The 24,482-nt window shown below is 39.3% G+C and overlaps 1 protein-coding gene and 1 long non-coding RNA gene across 2 annotated transcripts in view; one reads left to right on the top strand and one right to left on the bottom strand.

The window, feature by feature from the left end:
• Positions 1-24,482, bottom strand: part of LOC125137657 (uncharacterized) — a 226,940-nt gene that overhangs the window by 5,770 nt on the left and 196,688 nt on the right. The gene's annotated exons all lie outside the window — the stretch shown is intronic.
• Positions 10,084-10,535, top strand: LOC125137656 (40S ribosomal protein S14-like). The gene is given in 3 exon segments (XM_047798572.1): positions 10,084-10,169; positions 10,171-10,470; positions 10,472-10,535. Coding segments are annotated over 3 exon segments (450 nt in total).

The raw sequence follows: 24,482 nt of genomic DNA, 5'->3' as shown, positions 1-24,482 counted from the left end.
AGCTTGATCATCTTCAAAGTGCACACACAAGGGCAAAGGGTGCTATCTGAGCCACATTTCTTTTCTGGTCTCAACAGTGCAAATTAAACCAGATGACCCGATGTAAAGTGTCTTAGTGCCTAATCTACAGAAAACACAAGGTTGAAAGTGCCTTTAGAATAGAACCACGGCATAGGAGTTCTGTATTCACCGTCGTTTAAAGAGACTGACCGTCGAAGAAGTTTCAGAGATCGGAAGTGTCCAAGAGATCAGTCTCCTGACAGCTTTCTGACCAGTAAGAAGAGTGCCAGCTGAAAGACAGTGTTCAGAAGCTCTGTGGAGCTAAAATCAGCATCTTTGTTGTTTACTTATGTTCTTGCAGCTTTTCCTTTGGGGTTAGAAACTTTTTCAGAGGATGAGTTGCTAGACCTCAGAACAGGGAGGAGAGAGGGGTGTACGCGAACAAATCAAGGTCATCATTAACATTTAACACTCTGAGAAAAATACTGATTCACCTATTCACCCTTCCCTCCCCATTTAGCCCCGGTGGAGCTCAAGAGGGCAATGAATTAACTTGATTCCAGGCGGCCTGGGGTTTTAGCTACTGTGAGTGACAGACTGGTGTTGGGAGCCTCTCTGAAAGGGTATGCCCATTGGAGCCCACACTCCCATCAATGTGAGAGAAAGGAATGAAAGTTAAATACACATAAATTTAAAGCCAGCAAGTTTATGGTAGTGTGACTAAAAAGCATTAAGTTTAAAATATAAATTTGTATACTCCTATCTGAAACTTTCAAACCTTTCAACTTGCAAAAATATTTGACGTTTTGCTGCACCAAGTTTATAAGAATACTTTGGTAGAAAGCTAATATGCATGTGTTTATTTTGTCACGTACAAAGCACAAAGCCATGTTATAATTCTATTTAATCATGGCATGGCTTCGTACAAAAGATGCCACAGCATTATAATAAAAGCCACCAGATGTCACTGTTACAGATTATATTCAATCATATGCTAATCTGAAAATTTGTGAACTCTTCATTACTCAGCTTGTAGAAATTCTGGGTTATAATTTTGCCATCAAAGAAACATTGCTCTTGGTTTTCTTTGTAGGGATTTTTTTCCCCATAGGTCTTTATGTCTCTGCAATTCTTTTTGCCTATTTTTATAGAGGCTTTAAACTCAGGTAGGGTATAGGAAATACTTTCCCACCGGGAAGATTTAGTATACATGAATGGCTGTCGAAGTTTTACTTTGAAAGACTTTACAAGCAGGACAACTTCTTACCTCCTCAAAAAACATGAAAGGTGATCGGTTTGAAGGTGGACCAATCATTTCCCAGTCCTCTGATTCTTTGATTTCAATAAGGCCAAATATTCAGTAGAGAGCTGGGCTTGGAGATTTTTCAGCTGTTAACCTCTATTTACAAAACTATCTTTTCCTTACAGTGTGGGGTGGAGAAGATGATGAGTTTGGCACGTAAGTATAGGTTCCACACCCCACAACACTTACCATTACACAGGCCAGATCAAAGACAAATTGTTAGGATTTCAGCAAAGTTTTGCTAGTTTATGTATCTGCATAAAGGTTGTGTTTCCCTTTAAAGAGTAGCCTCATGTAGACAATGTTCCTACCTATTTAGTAAGTGAAACAAAGGATTTAATAATAAGAACACTGGTCTAGGAAGCAGATTAATGGACAGGTTTTGGACTATACTAGAGTTTGGGGCATCTGGCAATTCGCATGCTATATCATTTACAAATTTATACTATTTACAAGCAGAGGTTATTTAATGATGTGATTGGATAATGCTGAACCCAGGTTGACTGATTAAAATAAGGCTCTCATGGGACCTCAGATGCAGGACCATGTTAAGGAACTGTTTTTTGGTTTTGTTTTTGTTTTTTTAAAGAAACGACCATGCACAGGAAATGGAAAACGATATCGTGCCTTTTTAAGTACTAGTTAAGTCTTACTAAATTTTTGTTGGTATATTGCCATTGATCAGCAGAATCTATATAGAAAAGGAAAGAAAAAACATCCAAGAAAGTTTTGAGAAGTGAAACTGTCCGTCTCTGACATAGAAACAAGTAGTAACAGCCACAGACGTGTCTGTGTGCTTATGCCATTGTGGAATGTTGTTCAGCATATGGAGAGCTTGGCCCTCTCGCTGTCAGCCCAGGGCAAAGGATGAATTATCCAGGTAAAATCAAGTTCCTTCTTAAGTAGATGCAAAATATTTTCTCCATGATTTGTCTAATAATTTAGGCAAAAAGCCATTGTGGAAGGAATTAGAAAGTGGTCTGATATTGTATATACAATTTTTAAATAAGTTTTAAGGATAGTAAAAAAAAAAAAAAACACACAAAAAACAGGGGTCGGCTGACTTGTGATTTTCCTAGAAATATTATCATGAGGAATGTCAATAAAAATCTCCCATTCTGGTCTTATTTATTTATTTATTTGTTTATTTATTTATTTTTTGTCTTTCTGCCATTTCTTGGGCCGCTCCCACAGCATATGGAGGTTCCCAGGCTAGGAGTCTAATCAGAGCTGTAGCTGCCAGCCACAGCCACAGCCACAGCAATGCAGAATCCGAGCCGCGTCTGCAACCTACACCACAGCTCAGGGCAAAGCTGGATTGTTAACCCACTGAGAGAGGCCAGGGATCAAACCGGCAACCTCATGGTTCCTATTTGGATTCGTTAACCACTGCGTCATGACGGGAACTCCTGGTCTTCTTTATTGGAAGAAATCAAGGCAGTAAAGAGAGGGAAGCATCCAGCATTCAGAGTTTACCTTTTGTTTGTTTGTTTGCTTGCTTTTAAGTTTTCTAGTTGCAAGCCAGTTATGCTTAAATTTCCCAAACAATTATTTTAAAAATCCAATAATCAGAACTGGGCTAGATTAAAATTATTAAAAACTATTTCTATTTCCTTGGGCTTCCCAGCATTTTCATCAGGGGAGAGAGGCAGCAGGAAGAACAGCACTGTTCCACCTGAAAAGGACAAATGTCTCTGCTCTCTGCTTGCATTTCACAGTGTCCTTTCGGTTGCTGCTGTTGCTTTGCTCAGGACCTAGTCTCAGTGATACTATTTGTGACAAATTAGGGAAATTTCTCCGAACAGAACACTCCGTGCTTAGAAATCAAGCTGAACTGCTTCCCAGATTAGCATCTGCTTTGCTCTTAGAAGATGAAGTTGCATACAGAGTAAGGAGAATAAGTTACTTTATAGCCAACTCTTTTCTAAGATCTGTTCAAAATTAGATGGGACTCCATATTCTAGTTGTCAGCCTGCTTGGTATGAAGCACAAAATCAAATGTGTGCCTAATCATTGCATCATACTTGTTTTATCTCGTTATGTCCTCTCAGCTGTCTTTGCTGGGCCTTTCCATTGGTCTCCAAGTCATAATATCAGCCTCGATTACCTGAGGGGCCTTGAAACATAAACCTAGTCCCTACACTCTGCTTATCTCCTTTAAACTTACATCTACCTTTGAGTTATAAATATAGGTAAAGAAGGAGGTATAAAGAAAAGGGAAAAATTTTTTTAAAGATTTCATCTAGGGGTGAGAATGAACGCTCAGGATATTCTGCTGTGCACATTTCCACATGTGTTAGATTCCTGCAAACTGACTTAACTCAACTGGTAGAATCTAAATTTGTAATGGAATTTCAGCAAATACAAGATTTAATCACAAAACTTACAATTATCCTTTACTTATTTCCACAAAACTCTGTGATTACAGCACAGCTATCCTAAAACAGCTTACAGGTCAAAGTATTCCTCGCCTAAGCTCTTCATTGTAAATATCTAGTTTCTTTGTGTTTTGGTTAACACATTCTGTTGCCCATTTTGTGAACCAGTTCTGTCTCATAAGTCTTGGTTGCTGTGAGAGGCTGGTGTTCTTGTCCAGCTGACTGTTATTAACCTCTTAATTTTGCTTCTAAGATTAGTTTAAACTGCACTGATGCTAGAAACTCTAAGTAGAAAAGGGACAACTGCACAGCAGTAGGGTTGGGAGTCTGCTGCTACCTATGCTGTTGCATTTCCAGCATCAGTTTGGTAAGGGGTGCTGATGGAGATCGTTGGTGGGGAAAGACTAATTGTCCCCTCCCAGAGCACTCACTGGATTAATCTTCAAAGAAAAAAAGAGGAAGCTGGGGTCTATACTCTTCAGGAAGTAAACTCACCACAAAAAAGATGTTAGGAAAGAAAGGAAAGGTTTATACTGAAAATCACTTGTGCCCAATTCCAAATTGCTGTGAGAAATGTAAGGCAATCACTAATCTCCTTCGAAAAGAGAATTCTAGGATTTGTGATGGAGAAGGAGCAGCTAGCTCTGAAATCTCGACTTTCGGCCTTTGGTTTCATCTTCCCCTTGGGAATTCCTAACTAACTTTGCCTGTCCCTATTATGATGGCCACTAGTAGAGGTAGGGGGACTTTGCCTGTCCCCATCAATCCCTGAATTCCTCACAACATGACTAAGGCAAAGCTGCATCATTCTACCATGAAATTACTCGAGGCTAGAAGAATCTTAAAAATGAGATAAAAATGGCACGATACAGGATCTTCTTTAAAACACAGGTTACCTAAATACAACTATGAGGTTTCTTGAGCTGTCCTAATTCAGTACCCTTAAGCCACAAGTGACTATTAAGCACTTGAAACAAACACAGTCCCATTTGAGATGTGCTAAAATTGTAAAATTCATACTGGGTTTTAAATATTTAATTTTTTAAATAATGATTTTTATTTTTTCCATTATAGTTGATTTACAGTGCCCTGTCAATTTCTACTGTACAGCAAAGTGACTCAGTCATACATATATGTATATATTCTTTTCCTCACATTATTCTCCATCACGTAAAGACTTAATTTTTAAAAAAGAATATAAAGTTAATAATTTTATATTGATTGCATATTAAAATAATAATATTTGGGCATTACAGTGTAGGATAAATAAAATATGCTATTAAAATTATTTTCATCTGTTTCTTTTACTTTAAAGTGGCTGCTAGAGGAGTTCCCACTGTGGCTCGGTGGTAACGAATCCGACTAGTATCCATGAGGATAAGGTTTCAATCCCTGGCCACTTTTTTTTTTTTTTTTTGATCTTTTTAGGGCCGCACCCACGGCATATGGAGGTTCCCAGGCTACAGGTTGAATCAGAGCTGCAGCTGCCAGCCTACAGCACAGTCGCAGTAATGCCAGATCCAAGCCATGTCTGCAACCTACATTACAGCTCATGGCAACACCGGATCCTTAACTCACTGAGCAAGGTCAGGGATGGAACCTGCGTCCTTGTGGATACTAGTTAGATTCGTTTCTGCTGAGCCATGATGGGAACTCCTGGTTTTGTTTTTTAATGCAATTGTCTGATATAGCCTGGTATTCAAAATCAGAATCAACAGAAAGATTGTTCATAACAGAAAATAATACTCTTATAAAATGAAACAAAGTAAAACCCTGGTGGATCTGTGTTTGGAACAAAATTGGAAAATTGCATGCAATTTTGTTTGCCAAGCCTAAAACAAGCATAGGATAAGAAAGTATTAAGCTCATAACAACTGAAATAATTAAGAAAAGTGCTTCTGATCAACTACAGATAAAGAAAAACACAAGTATGGGAACATAAAACCTGTAGAGGCAGTCATTAAAGACTGTGGAGGTTCAGGTTTGAGTATGACAGAGGACATCATCTTACTTACAAAGCCCTTAATGCTAAAACTCAAACTCTAGAATTTGAAAAAAAGGTTAAATATTAAGTGAGGTACTACTTTATGTGATCTATTTCCCCAAGGGATAATACAGAAAATAAACTTTGGAAGGGGGTTTAAACTAACAGATGGATGCCAAAGCTTTAACAGGACTTTTTAAAGGAAAGTAGAGATGCTTTGGAAATTGTCTAGGAGGCTGCTATAGCCTGCTTGTTAAACATGTTTTTGTGTCATTATTGGTGTTACAAAGGCTCATATCTTGGGATATGGACAAAAACTATAATGGGAGCAACAGAAAGCAGGTATTTAGGCCTTAGACTAGACTTTGGAGAGGTAGCCACTTGGCTGAAGGACTGGGGAAGAAACGCAGTTCAGAAACAGACCAGGATAGACACCGATGTGGCAAAGGACACCAGGTGGGATGTTTTAGGTGGTGTTACACTCTTCTCCCTGTGGGCAGGTGGAGCCCAGGGAAGAAACGTTTGGGAGAAGCTTACTCAGAATCTAAGTCAGAGGCAGTGGTGATCGGACCAGTTAGGGACATCATGCTCAGTGGTCAGGGACGGGATTCCAGGTTCTTCATGGTGTGGACAAGGAATAGAGAAAGGCTAGCAGGAATGAAGTAGAGCATCAGTCCAAAATGGATTGTGGCTCTAGGCTAGTGGTTCTCCATTGGGAGTGCTTTTGCCCCCCAGGGACATTTGACAATGTGTGGAGACATTTTTAGTGTCATTGTTTGGGCCGGGGGAGAGGCGCGACTGGCATCTAGTGGGTAGAGGCCAGGGATGCTGCTAAACCTCCTACAATGCATTGGACAGCCCTCACCACAAGTGGGCATCTGCCCCAAATGTCAATGATAACGCTGTCTAGAAATCCTTCTTGTCGTTGAAAATTGAGTATTACTACACATTATCAGATTTAAATGCTTTTTTCCTTCTGAGGTCAGTAAACCTAACTCTATACCACAGAGCTGTCATCGATGAACAAGTACTGATCTATATATACATAGAAATGACTCCTGAATCCGTGTACCCTTGTGTAAAGGAAAGTCATAATAAAAAATGGATAATATATACATATAAGTTACTTCTACATTTAAAGAAGCAGTTTGATCACCATTCGATTACATTCATCTTCTATTCAAGTATAAAGTCAAAGATAAATATTTTCTTAGTTAACCTTTCAGAAAAGAAAGTTTTTTAAAAGCATAATCAGAAGTCATTTGTTATGCATTTTATTTTACAAAACTCTCTCTTATCCATTGCCTCATTTTGGATATTTAATATGTACATAATTCCTTATCAACAAAATTGAACCACTGTATAAAACTCCTTTCCGTTTTGTTTTTAAGGACAAGTCTATGGGTTGGATGGAGTTAAATGAGAAAAGTTGTGAAATAATGGTGTTCAGTATTCCAAAGAAATATGTACTTAAAGCTGATAAGATTAAAATCATTTTCCATTGTTCATATGCCATATGGTAAGGAGTTCCCTATATGGAAACGCACAGGTCTAAAAGAAGTAAATATCTTATTACAACCCTCTTAAAGTTTTCGTAACAAACAAACAACTGAAGAGATATCTGATGCTTGAATTAAAGGTCAATGAAACAGTGAAGTCCCGTGGGTCAACACAAAGAAGTCCCAGTGAAGTTGAACTTCACTGGTCTGAGTCTAACTTGCTGTTCGTACATAACCATAGTTAGCATACGCTTTCTACACAGTTGGTAGCAATCAGATACATATTTAATGTGGTTTCATTATATCCTATAAATGCTGGCAATAGAAGAATCTCCCCAGGGTATTCAGTGACTAGAAGAAAAGAGAAAATGATGAGCACATTTAGCACATGCACCCACAACCTCATGATAAAAGGCACCACTTCCCCCATACAGCACCTGTTGTCATAGCTGCTTTAATTACTTTTCATTGTACTCAGCAGCCTGAAATATTTATCATGGAGCCTATAATTTCCCAAATCCGAAACTGACATCTACCAAGTGACTACAGCAACTGAAATTTTACTCACTCCTCCTGCTTCTGTGTTTAACTTGCAACCTGAAAAGCTCTAAATGAAACCCCTTCCAGGGAAGCTTCGTTCAGCTGGGGAACCCAGTGCAGTACAAGATTACAAGATGTCCACGCAACTTTCACAAGGCAGCGTATCACATCCCATTTTGATTGAAATAAAGACAGAAATCATTTCATTATTAAATAGTAAAGCATTCATGCGCTAAAATAACAGATAAAGCCAATTTAAAGATTTTTGCAAACAGGCACCAACTAAGAACATATTCACTCAACATTTCTAGGATATTTTTTCTTGCAGTCAGTTTAATATGAAATTAGATTTGATTTTAGTTACATCTTTCTCCAGTGAATCATTGGTTTTAAATCCCATGCTTTGGCTATGGTGGGTTTTGTTTTGTTTTTGTCTTTTCAGGGCTGCACCCACGGCATATGCAAGTTCCCAGGCTAGGGGGTCGAACTGGAGCTGTAGCCCACCGATCTATGCCACAGGCACAGCAACAGCAGATCCAAGCCATGTCTGCCAGCTACACCACAGCTCATGGCAACGCTGGGTTGTTAACCCACTGAGTGAGGCCAGGGATCAAACCCACATCCTCATGGATCCTAGTCGGGTTCGTTAGCATGGAGCCACAACAGAACTCCTGGCTATGTTCTTTTGATAGTGAAATATATTGCAATCTAGAATAAAGTTTTGCTGTTTCTTTTTATCTTATTTAATAAAAATATATTTAAATTTACATATTACCATGGTGTGCCACTGTAATGCAACATAAACATTAACTCATTTAATTCTAATAACAATCCTATCAGGTAGCACGTACTATTTTCTCTATTTCACAACTGAAGAAACTGAGGTACAGAGAAATTGAGTAATTTGCCCACCGTCACTAAGGCCCGTTACTGTCAGATCAGGGATTCAAATTCAGATAGTTGAGCTCCAGAATCTGTTTTCTTAGCTTCTACACACAACTGCCTTCTCAGAGCCATTTTGATTTCCTAGGAAGGTACTAATGAATAGAGAAATAATTTCACATAAACCTCATTAACTCAGTTTGTGAGTAAGAGGCCCACTTCCCTACGATTGGATTAGCATAATCTAGAGTTAAAAATATACTTTGCATAGCAACCGGTAAATACTTCTATCCGACACAAACATAACCATCGCCAAACTTTCGGATTGAGTTCCCTCACTACATATACATGTACGTTGCATTTCATTTTCTAAAATGCTGCTTGTGACCAAGATATCTGCTTTCACAACGTGCTATCATGGTTGTTCTCATACTTAGTTATCCATTAAAACTGTCTGGGGAGATTTTTAATCTAAGGACTGTGAGTGCCTTATTCCAATCAATTAAATTAGAATCTCTGCAGAATAGCTTTTTAAAAGCTATCCAGGTGATACCGAGAAGTGGTCATGTTGAGAATCTCTGCACTATTGAATCTAATATATTTAATATATATTTAATGTTGGAGTAGATGAAACTGACAAGATGCATTGTTATTATCTCCAATTGAATACAGGACTTCTGTACGGCAGGACTTTTGGAGTATTTTACATTAGCATTAGTTTGTATGCTATAAAGACTTATTAACTTCTTGCGCAGGTGTTAAAATATTTTATTTTTACAAGTAGCTTAATACTCATTCTTTAATCTTATTTATACTGTTATCACCTAACATAATCTTTCTTCACTGACCCCTTAAAGTTATTTAAACCCAAGACATATCTGAATGACAAGCTGGTGGACCTTGAATCGATAGAGCCTTATTTAAAATGGGCAGTTAGGCATTCCCCTTGTGGCTCAGTGGGTTGAGAACTTGACTAGTATTCATGAGGATGCATTTTCGATCCCTGGCCTTGCTCAGAGGGTTAAGGATCTGGCATTACTGTGAGCTGCAGCGTAGGTCAAAGATGTGGCTCAGATTTGGTGTTGCTGCAGCTGTGGCATAGGCTGGCAGCTTCAGCTCTGTCTAGAGCCCCAGCCTGGAAATTTCCATATGCCACAGGTATGCCCCTAAAAAAAGAAAAATAAATAGAAAATTAATTAATTAATTAATAGGCAGTTAAATTGTGGAAAGAAAACAAATAATCTTGGCTCTCTGGCCAAGATTGGGTTAAGATGAATAATTTTCTAGTTTGACACAAAACATGTTGCCTGGTTAATGCTGTATCTGTATTTTCCATTTTTTATTCCCATCCTTTCTCCCCAAAATCCTGTGATTATCTGCAAGTGAAAAATTAATATTATAAACTAATTCAAAGGTTAGATTTTGAATAATAAACAGCCTTACTGAAAAAGGTGCTGTGGGCTTTCCAGTGGCGGAGTCTGGAGGAGACTCATAGAAATGGCACCTCACAAGAAGAAAGAAAAGAGGGAAGAACAGGTCATCAGCCTTGGTCCTCAGGTGGCTGAAGTGGAAAATGCATTTGGTGTGTCACATATTTTCATCCTCCAATGACACTTTTGTCCATGTCACTGACCTCTCTGGCAAGGAAACCATCTGTTGTGTGGCTGGTGGGATGAAGGTGAAGGCTGATGGAGATGAGTCATCTCCATATGCTGCCATGTTGGCCACTCAGGATGTAGCTCAGAGGCACAAGAAGCGGGACCTCACTGCTCTCCACATCAAACTCAGGGCGACAGGAGGACACAGGACCAAGACCCCTGGACTAGGGGCCCAGGGAGCCCTCAGAGCCCTCACTCACTCAGGAATGAAGACTGGGCTACTGAGGATATCACCCCATCCCCTCTAACAGCACCTACAGGAAGGGGGGTCGCCATGGTTGCCATCTGTGAATAGGACTCCTCAAATTATTTTCTGTTAATGAACTGACTTCATGTTAAAGAAAAAAAAGAGAGAGAGAAAAGAAGACAGAAAGACAGACAAAAGAAGGAAGGACGGATGAAAGGAAGGCAGGCAGGCTGTGGCCGCTAAATTTTATAGGCATGTAACAAACAAGTTTTTTGGGTTTTTTTGTTTTTTGTCTTTTTAGGGCCACAACCACAGAATATGAAGGTTCCCAGGATAGGGGTCTAATTGGAGCTGTAGCCACTGGCCTACACCACAGCCACAGCAACGACAGATCCGAGCCACGTCTGCGACCTGCAATCTACACCACAGCTCATGGCAACACTGGATCCTTAACCCACTGAGCAAGGCCAGGGATCGAACCCACAACCTCATGGTTCCTAGTCGGATTCGTTTCTGCTGCGCCACAGTGGGAACTCACACAAACCAGATCTTAAAAGGCAAGACCAGGGTCTAATGCTGCAGTGTGGCTAAGGTGGAAGTCACCTCACCTAGAACGCTGAGATGGAAGGAAGCCACACATCATGTGAAGACTGCTCAAATGGAACCAAGCAAAGCAAAATTTGAGTCAGACATTTGCCTTAATAGATACAGGTCCCAGATGTGTTAACATGATTTTTTTTTTTTTTGATGTCCTATCATTCTTTCTTTTTTCTTTTTCTTTCTTTTTTTTTTTTTTTTTTTTTTTTTACTGCTGTGGTTTTATGGTTTTCAATGTAAAACAGCCATCCTTACATTTCTCCAGTCAGTGTTCTTCTGTGTTCGCCACGGTGAATGACTGTTCCAAATCTACAATTATCATCAGCTTTAAGGTGACCATGTAGTTTCATCTCCCCAGAGAAAGCAATGGCAAAATCACTGGGCTCCATTTTCAGTCTCCTCCATCTCAAAACTTCTCGATTCCTCACCTCCCTGGGGCCTCTCCATTCCTTCCACCGTAGGCTTGTTGCCCTTTCTCCTCAAGTCACCTCTAACTCCTAACTTGCCAAGTTCAACATCCTGTTTTCAGTGAAACCTCCCTTTTGCATGGGGTCTTATATCTTGTTAATTGACAACTCTTCTAATTTCTCATTTTTATCCATTCTCTTAATCTGAGCTAAAAATTGCCTTCACACAATCTACAAAGAATGGGTTTGCTTAGAAAATTAGCAGAGCAGTAAAATTACCACATCTGAGGATGTTTAAAAGCTACTTAATTACCACAAACTACTTTAATGGCTTTAATACAAAACTTAAAATTAAGATGTGTGCTGCCAATTATGCCTCAGAACACCAAAACAATTTTCTGGAAGGTTCTTTCTTTAGAAGGATTTTATTAGCATCATTACACATTACTAAGTCCTTGAAAGTTAGAGCCCTACTTTCCTCCTCAGTATTTCTCTAATTTATTATGCCTGGCAATTAGTCCATGTCAGGGATGTTTACCTGCATTTACAAATGACAAGCTTTTAAATAGAACCATTTGGCTTTTAAAGAATTATTCCAGGAGGAATCAGTTTTTTTTTGTTTTTTTTTTTTTTTTTATTGTTCCTTCTCTAGCATACATGGTGAAAAATAGTGACCTCCTTCAGAGGAGCCATCTTACTTGTATCCCCACATGTGTGTGAAATTTTTTGTGTCACACTGCCCTGAACAGGAGGGCTACAACCAACTTTCTTCCGGACTGACAAGTCTAAACCACTTCTCCAAACTTGAATATACTTGGAGAAGGAAAAAAAAGGCGGCCCAGGCTCTTTTGTCTTTTATGTTTGCCAGGTTTGTGAGGATAGGGTGAGGTTCTCTAAAGTCAATAGAGTCTAAATTAAGGCAGCAAGAAAGTACATGTTGTGCTTCCTTCCATTGTGAGTTTACACTCACACAATTCTCTTCTCTAATCCTAGAGTAGCTCTAAGCAAAACCATAGACATATGGGACCTCTAGGTGTTACCTAACATCTGGAACAGCTGGGAACCCTCGGCAAGACACCCAGAGATCCTGGCTTTCTTCCCACCAGCCCCGAGAGTCACATGTGGATGTGGTCACCCCATCACAGCCCTTGGGATCACTGCCTCTGTTCATGCATGTGTTTGCGGATTTTCCTTTGCTAGAAGCACACTTCTGCATTTACCACACTTTGGATGGCAGAGTTTTATGACGATGTCAAACCTGGGAGACATCTGGTACTCGATGCGCATGCTGAAAACCAAAACTAAGAATGTACAGGAGTGTAGAACAAGCATAAAAATGATGTTGCCTTTACTGTTCTTACAGGTAATGTAATATATACAGGAGAGTGACAGATTTCTCTAGAGGCATTTTGATATCAGAATAGTATAACTGCAAATTGACAATTAGGTTTATTTTATTCCCCCCCCCCCCATTTTGTAGTGGTTTTAGTTGTCTTTCTTTGGCTTATTTTGGTTTGGATTTTAACCTCAAATTAAGCTACATTAAAGGAAGAAATTTGAAATATCATAACCTAAATTAGTATTCCTCGATACTTACTGACATTTTGGACTGAATTGCTGAAAGTCTCCAGCGGGTGGGCAGGGGAAGGGCAAAATTGCCCCAGTTGAGGAGTTCCCTTGCAGTGCAGTGGGTTAAATATGTGACATTGTCACTGCAGTGGCTCAGGCTGCTGCTTTGGTGCAGGTTTGATCCCTAGCCTGGGAACTTCCCCATGCTGTGGCTGTGGCTGTGGCTAAAAAACAAAAATAAACAAACAAACAAAAAAGTGTACCCGCTGAGAACAACTGACCTAAGGCATAGAGAAGTCAATAGTACTGAAGAATAATCACATTCCCCCATGTTTCTTCAAAATCAAAGTAGCTTTCAAAAATTATTTAGGAAAGTAATTCAGTATGTGCAGTACACGTTATTTTATTTTGCATGTGCTACATCATCATTACAAGTGAAAGCGAACTTTTCTCCGTCAGTGTTGCCTCCTTGAGTAATATCCCCCACAAAGACAGGAGGTACTTATGAATTCACTTTGTACAGGTCCCAACAAAGTGGTCTGAGATGGGACACATATGAGTGCCACTGTGGATAATGACAGTTATAATTCTAGCAAATTCAGGTTAGAAGTGTCTACATGATTAAAACTGTCAACATTATGCACATTATTGGATCTACCATGTTATGTTTTACCATGTTATATTTTAAAGTTCAAAATCAGTTGTGAACAGTCTGAGACTAGGTAAGGATCAGCTAAGATGCACCATGGCTTAATTTTCATGTCATTGTTATTTTGAGTTTCTATAAAGGTGTGAGTTTAACTCAGAGCTTTGGCCTCAGTGAAGCACTGCATTACTCGTAATACTAGCTAATTTAACGAGCAATGCCCCAAATACACAAGGACAAAAACACAAAGTTTATTTATTACTCAAATAAAATCCAAAATAATTTCCTAATTGGTAAGTGATCTCCTTCATGTGTTTCAGTTCCTTCCATCATGTGGCTTTGCCATATTTAACATATGCCTTCTAATGTCACTATGTTGTTTTATATCAAGCAAGCAGAAGAGGAAATTCCCACAGGTCAGTTTTTATGGGCCAGCTGCAGAAAATGAAGGAATGGCGGTTGCAGACTCAGATAAGGTGCCAGCTGAAGGGACATATGTTGTAGGATTTGGACTCTGCCCTCCAGGATGCATGTATGCATTGAACCAATGGCTGATAACTGATGCTATGTCCCCAAGAGCTGGAATATACAAATCTGGAAAACCCAGATGTAGAATTAGGATTTACCATGGTTTCTCATGACGCTTCCCTATGCAATGGCCACTGCAAGTGGGCAACAGCAGAATGCTCATTTCAGACAACCAGGAGGCAGAGACTGGAGTACCCAACTGTAGTTGCCATGAAGAACCAGAGGAGGCCTTGTGCGTTCTCTTCATCCTTCCATGGCCAGATAGATATAAGCGGACCAGAGCAGAAACCTTGGTCCTCGAGAAAAGGTAACCAAGGGCTCAAAGCACTGAAGTTGGACGCCACTCCACTGAAAATAATCCAGGCTGCTACAGTGCCTTCTGATAAGGGGGAAATATAAAATAGATGGTAGAGGAAGAAGATTTGCGGCAATAATTACAACTCTGGGCCAAACTGCAAGAGATGAACTATAGCTTGGTTGGGAAATTGCATCTGGCCACGAGCTTGAAGAATTAGACGTGCATGTTTTTCCTCTCAGGAAAGGGATGGATGTACTAGTTCTGTTTAATGACTACTCTAGATTCATTCATGTCTTGTTTTCCTGTCAGAATGGTGGTAGCAGCAGCTTGTGTGTCACTGAGCCCATTTGCAGCTGTTGCTACTGCCACTGCTTCATACTGAGGTGCAGGGCCACCTAACAGAGAGAGACCACCCCAGCCTGCTCAGACCTGTGGAGCCTCTGGCTTCTCTAGAGAGTGTTTGCAAAACTCAGGTGATGAAAGCAGAAGTACATGGCAGTTAATGTACTGGCTTGCCCAGTGGGAGACAGGGGATAGGAAGGAGTTCTTGCTCTCCCAGAACAGTGTCCAGACCAGCACTAGTTTTGTGCAGCCTCTCTGACAGTGTCCAGTGGGACAAGCAGTCATTGGGCTGTAAAGAAGCTGTGGAGTTTAGCTTCCTCTTCTATTTTCTCTTTCCCTTTTTGATTTGTCCTTTCCCACCTCTCATTCTTCTCCCTTTCTCATTTCTTCCTCTCCCATTCCCTCCCTATTTCCTCTCCCTTTCTCCACTTGCTAAACAATTCAATCCAAAATTGATTATTTGTGGCTGAGCAAGATATGCACCTATACTAGAAGGTGTGTGCATGTGGTGGGGGAGGGAGTAGATTGAGGAGAAGGAAGGTCTAGAGCCAAGCAAAGGGAGAGGCCACCCATGCGGGGGGAGGGGGGAGGGAGGTGGCGGGGAGCAGCAGCAAAGTAAGATTGGCTCCATATGGGAAGATCATTCAAATAAATATATTAAAGATGATGGGAGCCAGGTTTCTCACTGTGAGGTAGGGTAGTTACAAATATATAAAGGAAGAAAACTAGATTGAACTTTATGGTTCAATGAACCCTATGGTGTTAGATTGAAACTGGAACTACAGGGATGAAATCATGGCTTTGAAGCTATGTAGATATAGAAATAAATATAGGTGTGAGCGTGAGTGTGTGTGTGTGTGCGTGTGTGTCTTCTCTAGCTCTGGCAACTGAGAGTGTCTAGGAGCTGAAATCCTCAAATATCAATGCAGACATATAGGGCGCGCACACACTGCTTTTTAAAAATCATTCTTCACTTTAAGAAACCATCCCTTTTTGGAAGAATGGCTAATACCAAGGCTGGCACTGAGAAAATACGAGATGAACCTAGAACATCCTATTCTGCCAAAAAGTAAGGAGGTTCTTAAAAGTGATGCTGTTTCACAGAGACACAGAACCCAGCTCTAAGGCACATAATGAAAGCCAAATCTGGCACAATTTTCACAATAAAATAAATAACAGTAATTAATTATATATAACCCTTTGAATAAAGCCAATTCATGAGTCCATAATGACATAATTCATCAATGAAATATTTTAAGTTTGACGAGAAACATTATCTCAAATTAACTCACAACAAAAATTTTTTTTTTTTTATTTTCCCACTGTACAGCAAGGGGGTCAGGTTATCCTTACATGTATACATTACAATTACATTTTTCCCCCAGCCTTTCTTCTATTGCAACATCAGTATCTAGACAAAGTTCTCAATGCTATTCAGCAGGATCTCCTTGTAAATCTATTCTAAGTTGTGTCTGATAAGCCCAAGCTCCCGATCCCTCCCACTCCCTCCCCCTCCCATCAGGCAGCCACAAATCTCTTCTCCAAGTCCATGATTTTCTTTTCTGAGGAGATGTTCATTTGTGCTGGATATTAGATTCCAGTTATGAGTGATATCATATGGTATTTGTCTTTGTCTTTCTGGCTCATTTCACTCAGGATGAGATTCTCTAGCTCCATCCATGTTGCTGCAAATGGCATGATGTCATTCTTTTTGATGGCTGAGTAGTATTCCATTGTGTATAGCTACCACCTCTTCCGAATCCAATCCTCTGTCGATGGACATTTGGGTTGTTCCCATGTCCTGGCTATTGTGAATAGTGCTGCAATGAACATGTGGGTGCACGTGTCTCTTTTAAGTAGAGTTTTGTCCGGATAGATGCCCAAGAGTGGGATTGCGGGGTCATATGGAAGTTCTATGGATAGATTTCTAAGGTATCTCCAAACTGTTCTCCATAGTGGCTGTACCAGTTTACATTCCCACCAACAGTGCAGGAGGGTTCCCTTTTCTCCACACCCCCTCCAGCACTACAACAAAATATTTTCTAATTCCAGAGTAAAAAGTGGGAAGTCTGACAGTCACCACCTCTTCAGGTGATCAGTTAACCTCACCAATAATGAAACAAATCAAAATCATGCACTACTTGATAGGACTCAATGAGAAGAAAACAGAATCACTTCTGTGATATTCCTACCTGAATCTAATCATGAGGAAACATCAGACACAGATTAAGGAAACTTATACAAAATAACTGGCTTTAATCTCAAAAACGTCATGGACATGAAAATCAAGAAAACCCTAGAGAACAACTAAAAAGTGAAAGAGGATAAAAAGACATGGTAACTAATGGCAACATGAGATGACAGACTGGATCCTTTTGCTATAAAGGATACACCAATTGGCATGACTGGCATAACTGCATGGAGCCTTGAGACTGGGTGTCAGTAATGCATGTGGAATAAGTTTTCTTGGTTAAGACATTTATGTCATGGTTATGAAGGAGACTGTTGGCAATACACACTAAAGCATCTAAGGGTAATGGGCATTATGTTGGCAATTTACTCTCAACTAATTCAAGGGAGAAAGTCCCTTATTCCAGGCTTGCAATTCTTCTCTTACTTTAAAATTAATTCTGAATTAAGATGAGGCAGAATAGTAGAAACAAGGAAGCAGCAGAACCTGGGGCTGGGCTGATAATACTCCTCTCTGCATTTGCTTTCCCTTCCTCTCTGACCCACTCCCTTTTCCTTTCTCCTGCTTCCCTCTGGCTCTGTAGTCTAAGGAACCCTTTCTAAGTTACTGGACAATTCACAGAGTCTACACTGGCTACGAGACCTACGGAATGCGAACTCCTATAATAGGAAGTCTAGTTAGAAGCATCTCTACTGCATATCTTTACCAAAGTAGAAATACACAGAAATAGTTTGTTTCTGGTGAACTGCCAGAAGTAGTGTCTCCATAAAAAAAGGGGGGGGGGAATGTAGGAATCCTTATTACTTCCCTCATTTAACTCTCCTGCTTGGCCTGTGCATAAAACATGGCGGTGGGAGAATTACGATGGATTATAGTTGATTGATCTAATACTAATTTGGAAAATGCATTTTCCATCCTCCAATAAGCAGAGATGACCAAAATAGTTTGCTTTCACCTGACAGAGACGCCAGTACATTTAAATTATCTCATTCTGGCCTTTATCAGCTCTCCGGATCTTTGTCAACAAGAGAACTTGATAATCCGATTGCCCCACCGGAGCATTAATGAACTACCATGTGATGATGTCACATTGACATGCTGGGTCAGAAGAAGCTTTCAGCCTCTGCTTCAGTCTCTATGAAGCCAGCTGCCAGTCCAACTGTCATGCCATGAGCAAGCCCAAGATGGCCACACAGAATGTCCTTGTGGATAAGGACATGACCGTGCATCCTGGTTATTCCATCTACCCCAGCCTATACGCCAAACATGGGAAAAAGAAGCTATCTTGCACACCCAATCAAGTCAACCTCTGGCTGCAACCACATGAGAAACTCCAAGCTAGAACTTTTCAGCTGAATCCAAGCAACCTGCAGCACTGTGGAGGCAAAAGTAAAAACTGTTTAAAACTATAAGTTTTAGAGATTTTTTTTTTGTCTTTTTGTCTTTTTAGGGCTGCACCCATGGCATATAGAGGTTCCCAGGCTGGCGGTCTACTTGGAGCTGTAGCCGCCAGCCTACACCAGAGCCATAGCAACGCCAGATCCAAGCCGCATCTGTGACCTACACCACAACTCACGTCAATGCTGGATCCTCAACCCACTGAGCAAGGCCAGGGATCGAACTTGCAACCTCATGGTTCCTAGTTGGATTTGCTTCCACTGTGCCACGATGGGAACTCCAGTTTTAGAGGTTTTTATGCACTAAAATATAGCTGGAACACTTGGTAAAACACATACCAGAAGCTGACAGACAAACCTTATGAAAATTCAGGGAATAGCCTCCTCAGAATTTTCTTGGGATCCAGTTGCCTTCAGATTATTGGGATATTTCCTCCAAAGTGAAAGGAAAGTTACTGGATTTCTTCCCTGCTTAACAAGAAAAATTACTGGATTTCGAAGATAACGCATATAAACGGTGAGTGGGCATCTGGCTCATTTGCCAAGTAACACATAAGGCAGCTAGACTGACTGGAGCCAAAAGCAAAAGAAAAACAAAACAGACAGAAAAAGGGAGTTCCCATTGTGGCTCAGCAGGTTAAGAACCTGACTAGTATCCATGAGGATGTGGGTTCTATCCCTGTCCTCACTCAGTAGATTAAGGATGTGGCACTGCCACAAGCCGTGGTATAGGTCGCATACGTGGCTCAGGTCTGGCATTGCCAGGGCTGTGGCTTAGGCCTGCAGGGGCAGCTCTGATTTGACCCATGGCTCTGGAAAATTCCATATGCTGTGGCTACGGCCCTAAAAAGAAAAAAAAAAACATACATATACAGAAAGAAAGAAAATTCTCTGGATCCAGGCTGTAACCCAAGGAGAATTATGCCAGAGAATCAATGGTGCTTGAAATGTCTGTGACAGATCAGGTTGTTGTATGGAAACTATGGCAAGACCTGATAAAGAATCTCAGTATAGGTCACCAGAGTATAGAGACAAAACTGTGCTTTCTTAGTTGAATTTTCTATTGAGAGATACATCTTATTTGAAGCCTTAGCAAAGACTTCTTGCTTAGCAATGAGATAACAAAGTAATCTTGTAATCAGATATACCCACTATAAATGTAGTGGTATCTAATCCCCAAAGCCATAAAGGTGAGTATGCACAGTAATATTTCATCTTGAGTAACAGTTGTACATGAAAAAAGGGACTTGTACAAGTCCTGGAGAACCATCAGATTTCATAATCACATGGCTCACACTACCAGAGCTTCTATTCCTGGTGCACTGCTATTTCTCATTTAATCCACATATATGGTCTTATGATGACTTCACTATTACCAGCTGATTAAGGAAGACATAGGTTAAACTACGGTTATGAATGGTCTTCTATGATTTGACAATGCATACTATAAGCAGGGAGGCCCTGAAGTACATAGGGAGAGAATTTAGGGTTACATCTAGTTATCTACTCTACCTAGGAGGGCTGGCTAGAGTTATGCATTCATAATAGCTCGTGGACAGTTGTGGATGGTTTCATCAGATGATCAGGGACTTGGAGAGGATAAGATTGGGAGTCTGAGGAAAAGGAGATCCAGGGAATAGTTAAGCGTAAGGACCTCTCAAAAGTCACACAGCATTTGGGGATATGGCTTTCCCATACAAATTCTTACTAACCACCCCTGCTTCCTCCCACTGAAATGACCTGATCAAGACTCAAAGCCATAAAATTTAGGGCTTTGCATGCAATAACGGCTGGAAGACTACTTAAACACATGCAAACCAGAGTTTAGTAGACAAATCCCTGAAAATGTAGAGATAACCATCTCAGGGAATCTCCTGAGAGCAGACTCAAATTACTAAACTCAGAAATTAAAGAAGGGACATAACTTCCAGCCTTACAGAAATAAAAAAGATTATAAGGACATGCTATGAAAAACTGTATGCCAATGATCTATATAACTTAGGTGAAGTAGACTAATTCTTAGAAAGACACAAACTATAAAAACTGACTCAGAAGTATGAAAGCTTAATATACCTATATTCAGAGACTGAATAAGTAATTTATAAACTTCCTATAAATAAAAGCCTGGACTCAGCTTCACTGATGAATTCTACCAGCATGTAAAGAATTAATACCCAACCTTTACAAGTTTTCCAAAATATAAAAGAGGAGGAAACACTTTCTAACCCATTCTATGATCCCAGTATTACACTGATGCCAAAACCAGACCAAGACATCATAAGAAAACTACAGACCAATATCTGTTATGAATATAGATGCAAAAGTTCTTTTTTTAAATTTTTATAAGATTTTTATTTTTTCTATTTTAGTTGATTTACAATGTTCTGTCAATTTCTGCTGTACAAAGAACTGACTCAGTCTATACATATATATTCTTTTTCTCACATTATCCTCCATCATGTTCCATCACAAGTGACTAGACATAGTGCCCTGTACTATACAGCAGGATCTCATTCTGGCAACACATAAGAAGCATTACACAATGACCAAGTGGATTTATCTTAGAAATGTGAAGTTAGCTTAACATACAAAGTCAATGTAGTATACTATAATACTAGAATAAAGGACAAGAACCACATGATCATCTTTATAGGTGGAGCAAATCCATTTGACAAAATCAAAGGCCCATTCATGATGAAAACTTTTGGAAAACTAACAGAAAGGAAATTCCTCAACCTAATAAAGACTATCAATGAAAAACCCGTGGCTAAAAATCACACTTACTGTGAAAGACTAAGATCTTTCCCCTAAGATCGGGAAAAAGACAAGGATGATTGCTCTCATCGCTTCTATTCAATATTTTACTGGAGGTTCTACCTAAGGCAACTAGGCAAGAAAAACAAATAAAAATCAACCAGATCTCTTACCATAATAAAAGCCATTTATGACAAACTCACAGCCAATGTAATACTCAATGGAGAGAAACCGAAAGCCTCCCCACTAAAATCTAGAACAAGACAAGGATACCTACTCTCACCACTTTTATTCAACATAGTATTGGAAGTCCTAGTCACAGCAATCATACATTTAAAAGGTATCCAAATTGGAAGAGAAGAGGTAAAACTGTCACTGTATGCAGGTGGCATGATACAATATATAGAAAACCTTAAATACTCCACACAAAAACTACTCAAACTGATCAACAAATTCAGCAAAGTAGCAGGATACAAGATTAGTATTCAGAAACCAGTTGCATTTCTGTATATTAACAATGAAATATTATAAATGGAATATAAAAAAATACCTTTTAAAATAGCACCCCCAAAAATTAAATACCTAGGAATAAACCTGACCAAGGAGGTGAAAAACTCATACATTGAGAAATATAATTAATTATAACATTAATCAAGGAAATTAAAGAGGATTCAAAGAAAGGGAAAGCTATCACATGCTCCTGGATTGGAATAACTAATATCATTAAAATGGCCATACCACCCAAAGCAATCTATGTATTTAATGTGACCACTATCCAATCACCCACGACATTTTTCATAGAACTAGAACAAACAATCCAAAAATTTATATGGAACCATAAAGGAGTCAGAATTGCCAAAGCAATCCTGAGGAACAAAAACCAAGCAGGAAGCATAACTCTCCCAGATTTCAGGCCATATTACAAAGCCAAGGTAATCAAGACAGTGTGGTACTGGTACAAAACAGACATATGGACCAATGGAACAGAAGAGTGAGCCCAGAAATAAAACCAGACACCTATGGTCAATTAATCTTTGATAAAGGAGGAAAGAATATAAAATGGGAAAAAGCGAGTGGTGCTGGGAAACCTGGACAGCTGCATGTAAATCAATGAAACTTGAGCATGCCCTTACATCATGCACAAGAATAAGCTCAAAATGGCTTAAAGACGTAAACCTAAGACAAGACATCATAAAACTCCTAGAGGAGAACATAGACAAAATACTTTCTAACATCAACCCTACAAATGTTTTCTTAGGTCAGTCTCCCAAGACAATAGAAATAAAAACAAAAATAAACCAGTGGGACCTAATTAAACTTACAAACATTGGCACAGCAAAGGAGACCATAAAAAAATTAAAAGACAACCTATAGAAGGGGAGAAAATAGTTGCAAATGATGCAACTGACAAGGGCTGAATCTCCAAAACATAAAAACAACTCATACAGCTCGACAGCAAAAAAAAAAAAAAAAAAAAACGAACAACCTAAATTGAAAAATGGGCAGAAGACCTAATTAACCATTTCTCCAAATAATACATACAACAGGCACATGAAAATAATTTGTGTCAACATCACAACTTTTTAGAGATATGCAAATCAAAGCTTCAGTGAGGTACCACCTCACACCAATCAGAATGGTTATCATTAATAAGTCTACAAATAACAAATGCTGGAAAGGGTGTGGAGAAAAGGGAATCCTCCTACACTGTTGCTGGGAATGTAAATTGGTACAACCACTATGGAAAACAGTATGGAGGTTCCTCAGAAAACTAAATACAGAACTACCATATGATCCAGCAATCCCGTGCCTGGGCATATATCCGGACAAAACTTTCATTCAAGAAGATACAGGCACCCGTATGTTCAATGCAGCACTATTCACAATAGTCAAGACATGGCAACAACCTAAATGTCCATCAACAGATGAGTGGATTAAGAAGATGTGGTACATACACACAATGGAAAAAGAAGATGTAAAATTACGTATGCTTGCAAATGACATCATCCTGTATATAGAAAATTCTAAGAAAGCCATTAAACATAAACAAAAATCTTACGAGTTTCAAAAGTTTGTAAATACAAAAACAACATGCAAAAAGCAACTATGTTTCTACATACTAGTAATGAACAGTCAGAAAATAGAATTAAGAAAATGATCCCATGTACAAAGCATGAAAAAGAATAAAATACTTAGGAATAAATTTAACAAAGGACTGCAATTTTTTTTTTCTTTTTAGGGCCACACCTGTAGCTTATGGAAGTTCCCAGGCTAAGGGGCAAACTGGAGCTGCCCTTGAAGGCCTAGGCCATAGCCACAGCAACACCAGATCCAAGCCACATCTGTGACCTATGCCATGGCTTATGGCAACAGCAGATCCTTAACCCACTGAGCAAGGACAGGGCTTGAACTCACATTCTCACGGATACTAGTTGGGCTCATAACCTACTGAGCCACAACAACAGGAACTCCAGGAGTACAAAACTTATGCTCTGAAAACTATAAAGCATTCAGGAAAAAATTGAAGCTCTAAATAATTAGAAAAACATTCCATGTTTATGGGTGGGAAAACCTAACATTGTTAAGATGGCAATATTCCAAAACTTATCTACAGATTCAAGACAATCCTCATCAAAATCCCAGGTAACTTTTTTACTGAAATTGACAAGCTAAATTTAAAATTCATATGAAATTGCAAGGGACACAGAATAGCTAAACCAGTCATAAAAAAATTAAGTAGGGGAATTCACACTTCTTGATTTCAAAATTTACTATAAAGCAATATTAATCAAAACAGTGTGGTATTAACACAATGATAAATGTATAGATCAATGAAATAAAATCAAGCTTCCAGGAAAGAACCCACACATCTATTGTCAACTGGTTTCAACAAGGGTGCCAAGACCATCCAATGGGCAAAGAATAGTCTCATTTGGCCACCAGAAGGATTGAAGTACTGATACATGCTAGAACATAAATGAACCTTGAAAATATTGTGCTAAGTGAAAGAAACCCGTCATAGCATAGCCAATATATGTTTTGATAAATGTTATCTAATTTCCCTCCATATTGTTTGTGGTAATTTACATACCCAACTACAGACTTATTCCCCTCTTTCCTCCAAAATCTGGGTATAACATTTTAATTTTTGTCAGTCTGGTAGACAAAAGATGGAATTCACATTTTTTCCACTCCATGTTTTTATTCCTTTGTGAGGTAGAATATATTTCCCTGTGTCTATTTTTTTAAAGTTGTTTTAAAAGAGCTATTCATGTTGGTCATCCACTTTGCTATTAAAATTATTTGGCCAAATATTTTTAGC

This window comes from Phacochoerus africanus, chromosome 10 (assembly GCF_016906955.1).
Source record: "Phacochoerus africanus isolate WHEZ1 chromosome 10, ROS_Pafr_v1, whole genome shotgun sequence".
Lineage (NCBI taxonomy): Eukaryota > Metazoa > Chordata > Mammalia > Artiodactyla > Suidae > Phacochoerus > Phacochoerus africanus.
This window is presented reverse-complemented; position numbering and strand designations above follow the sequence as displayed.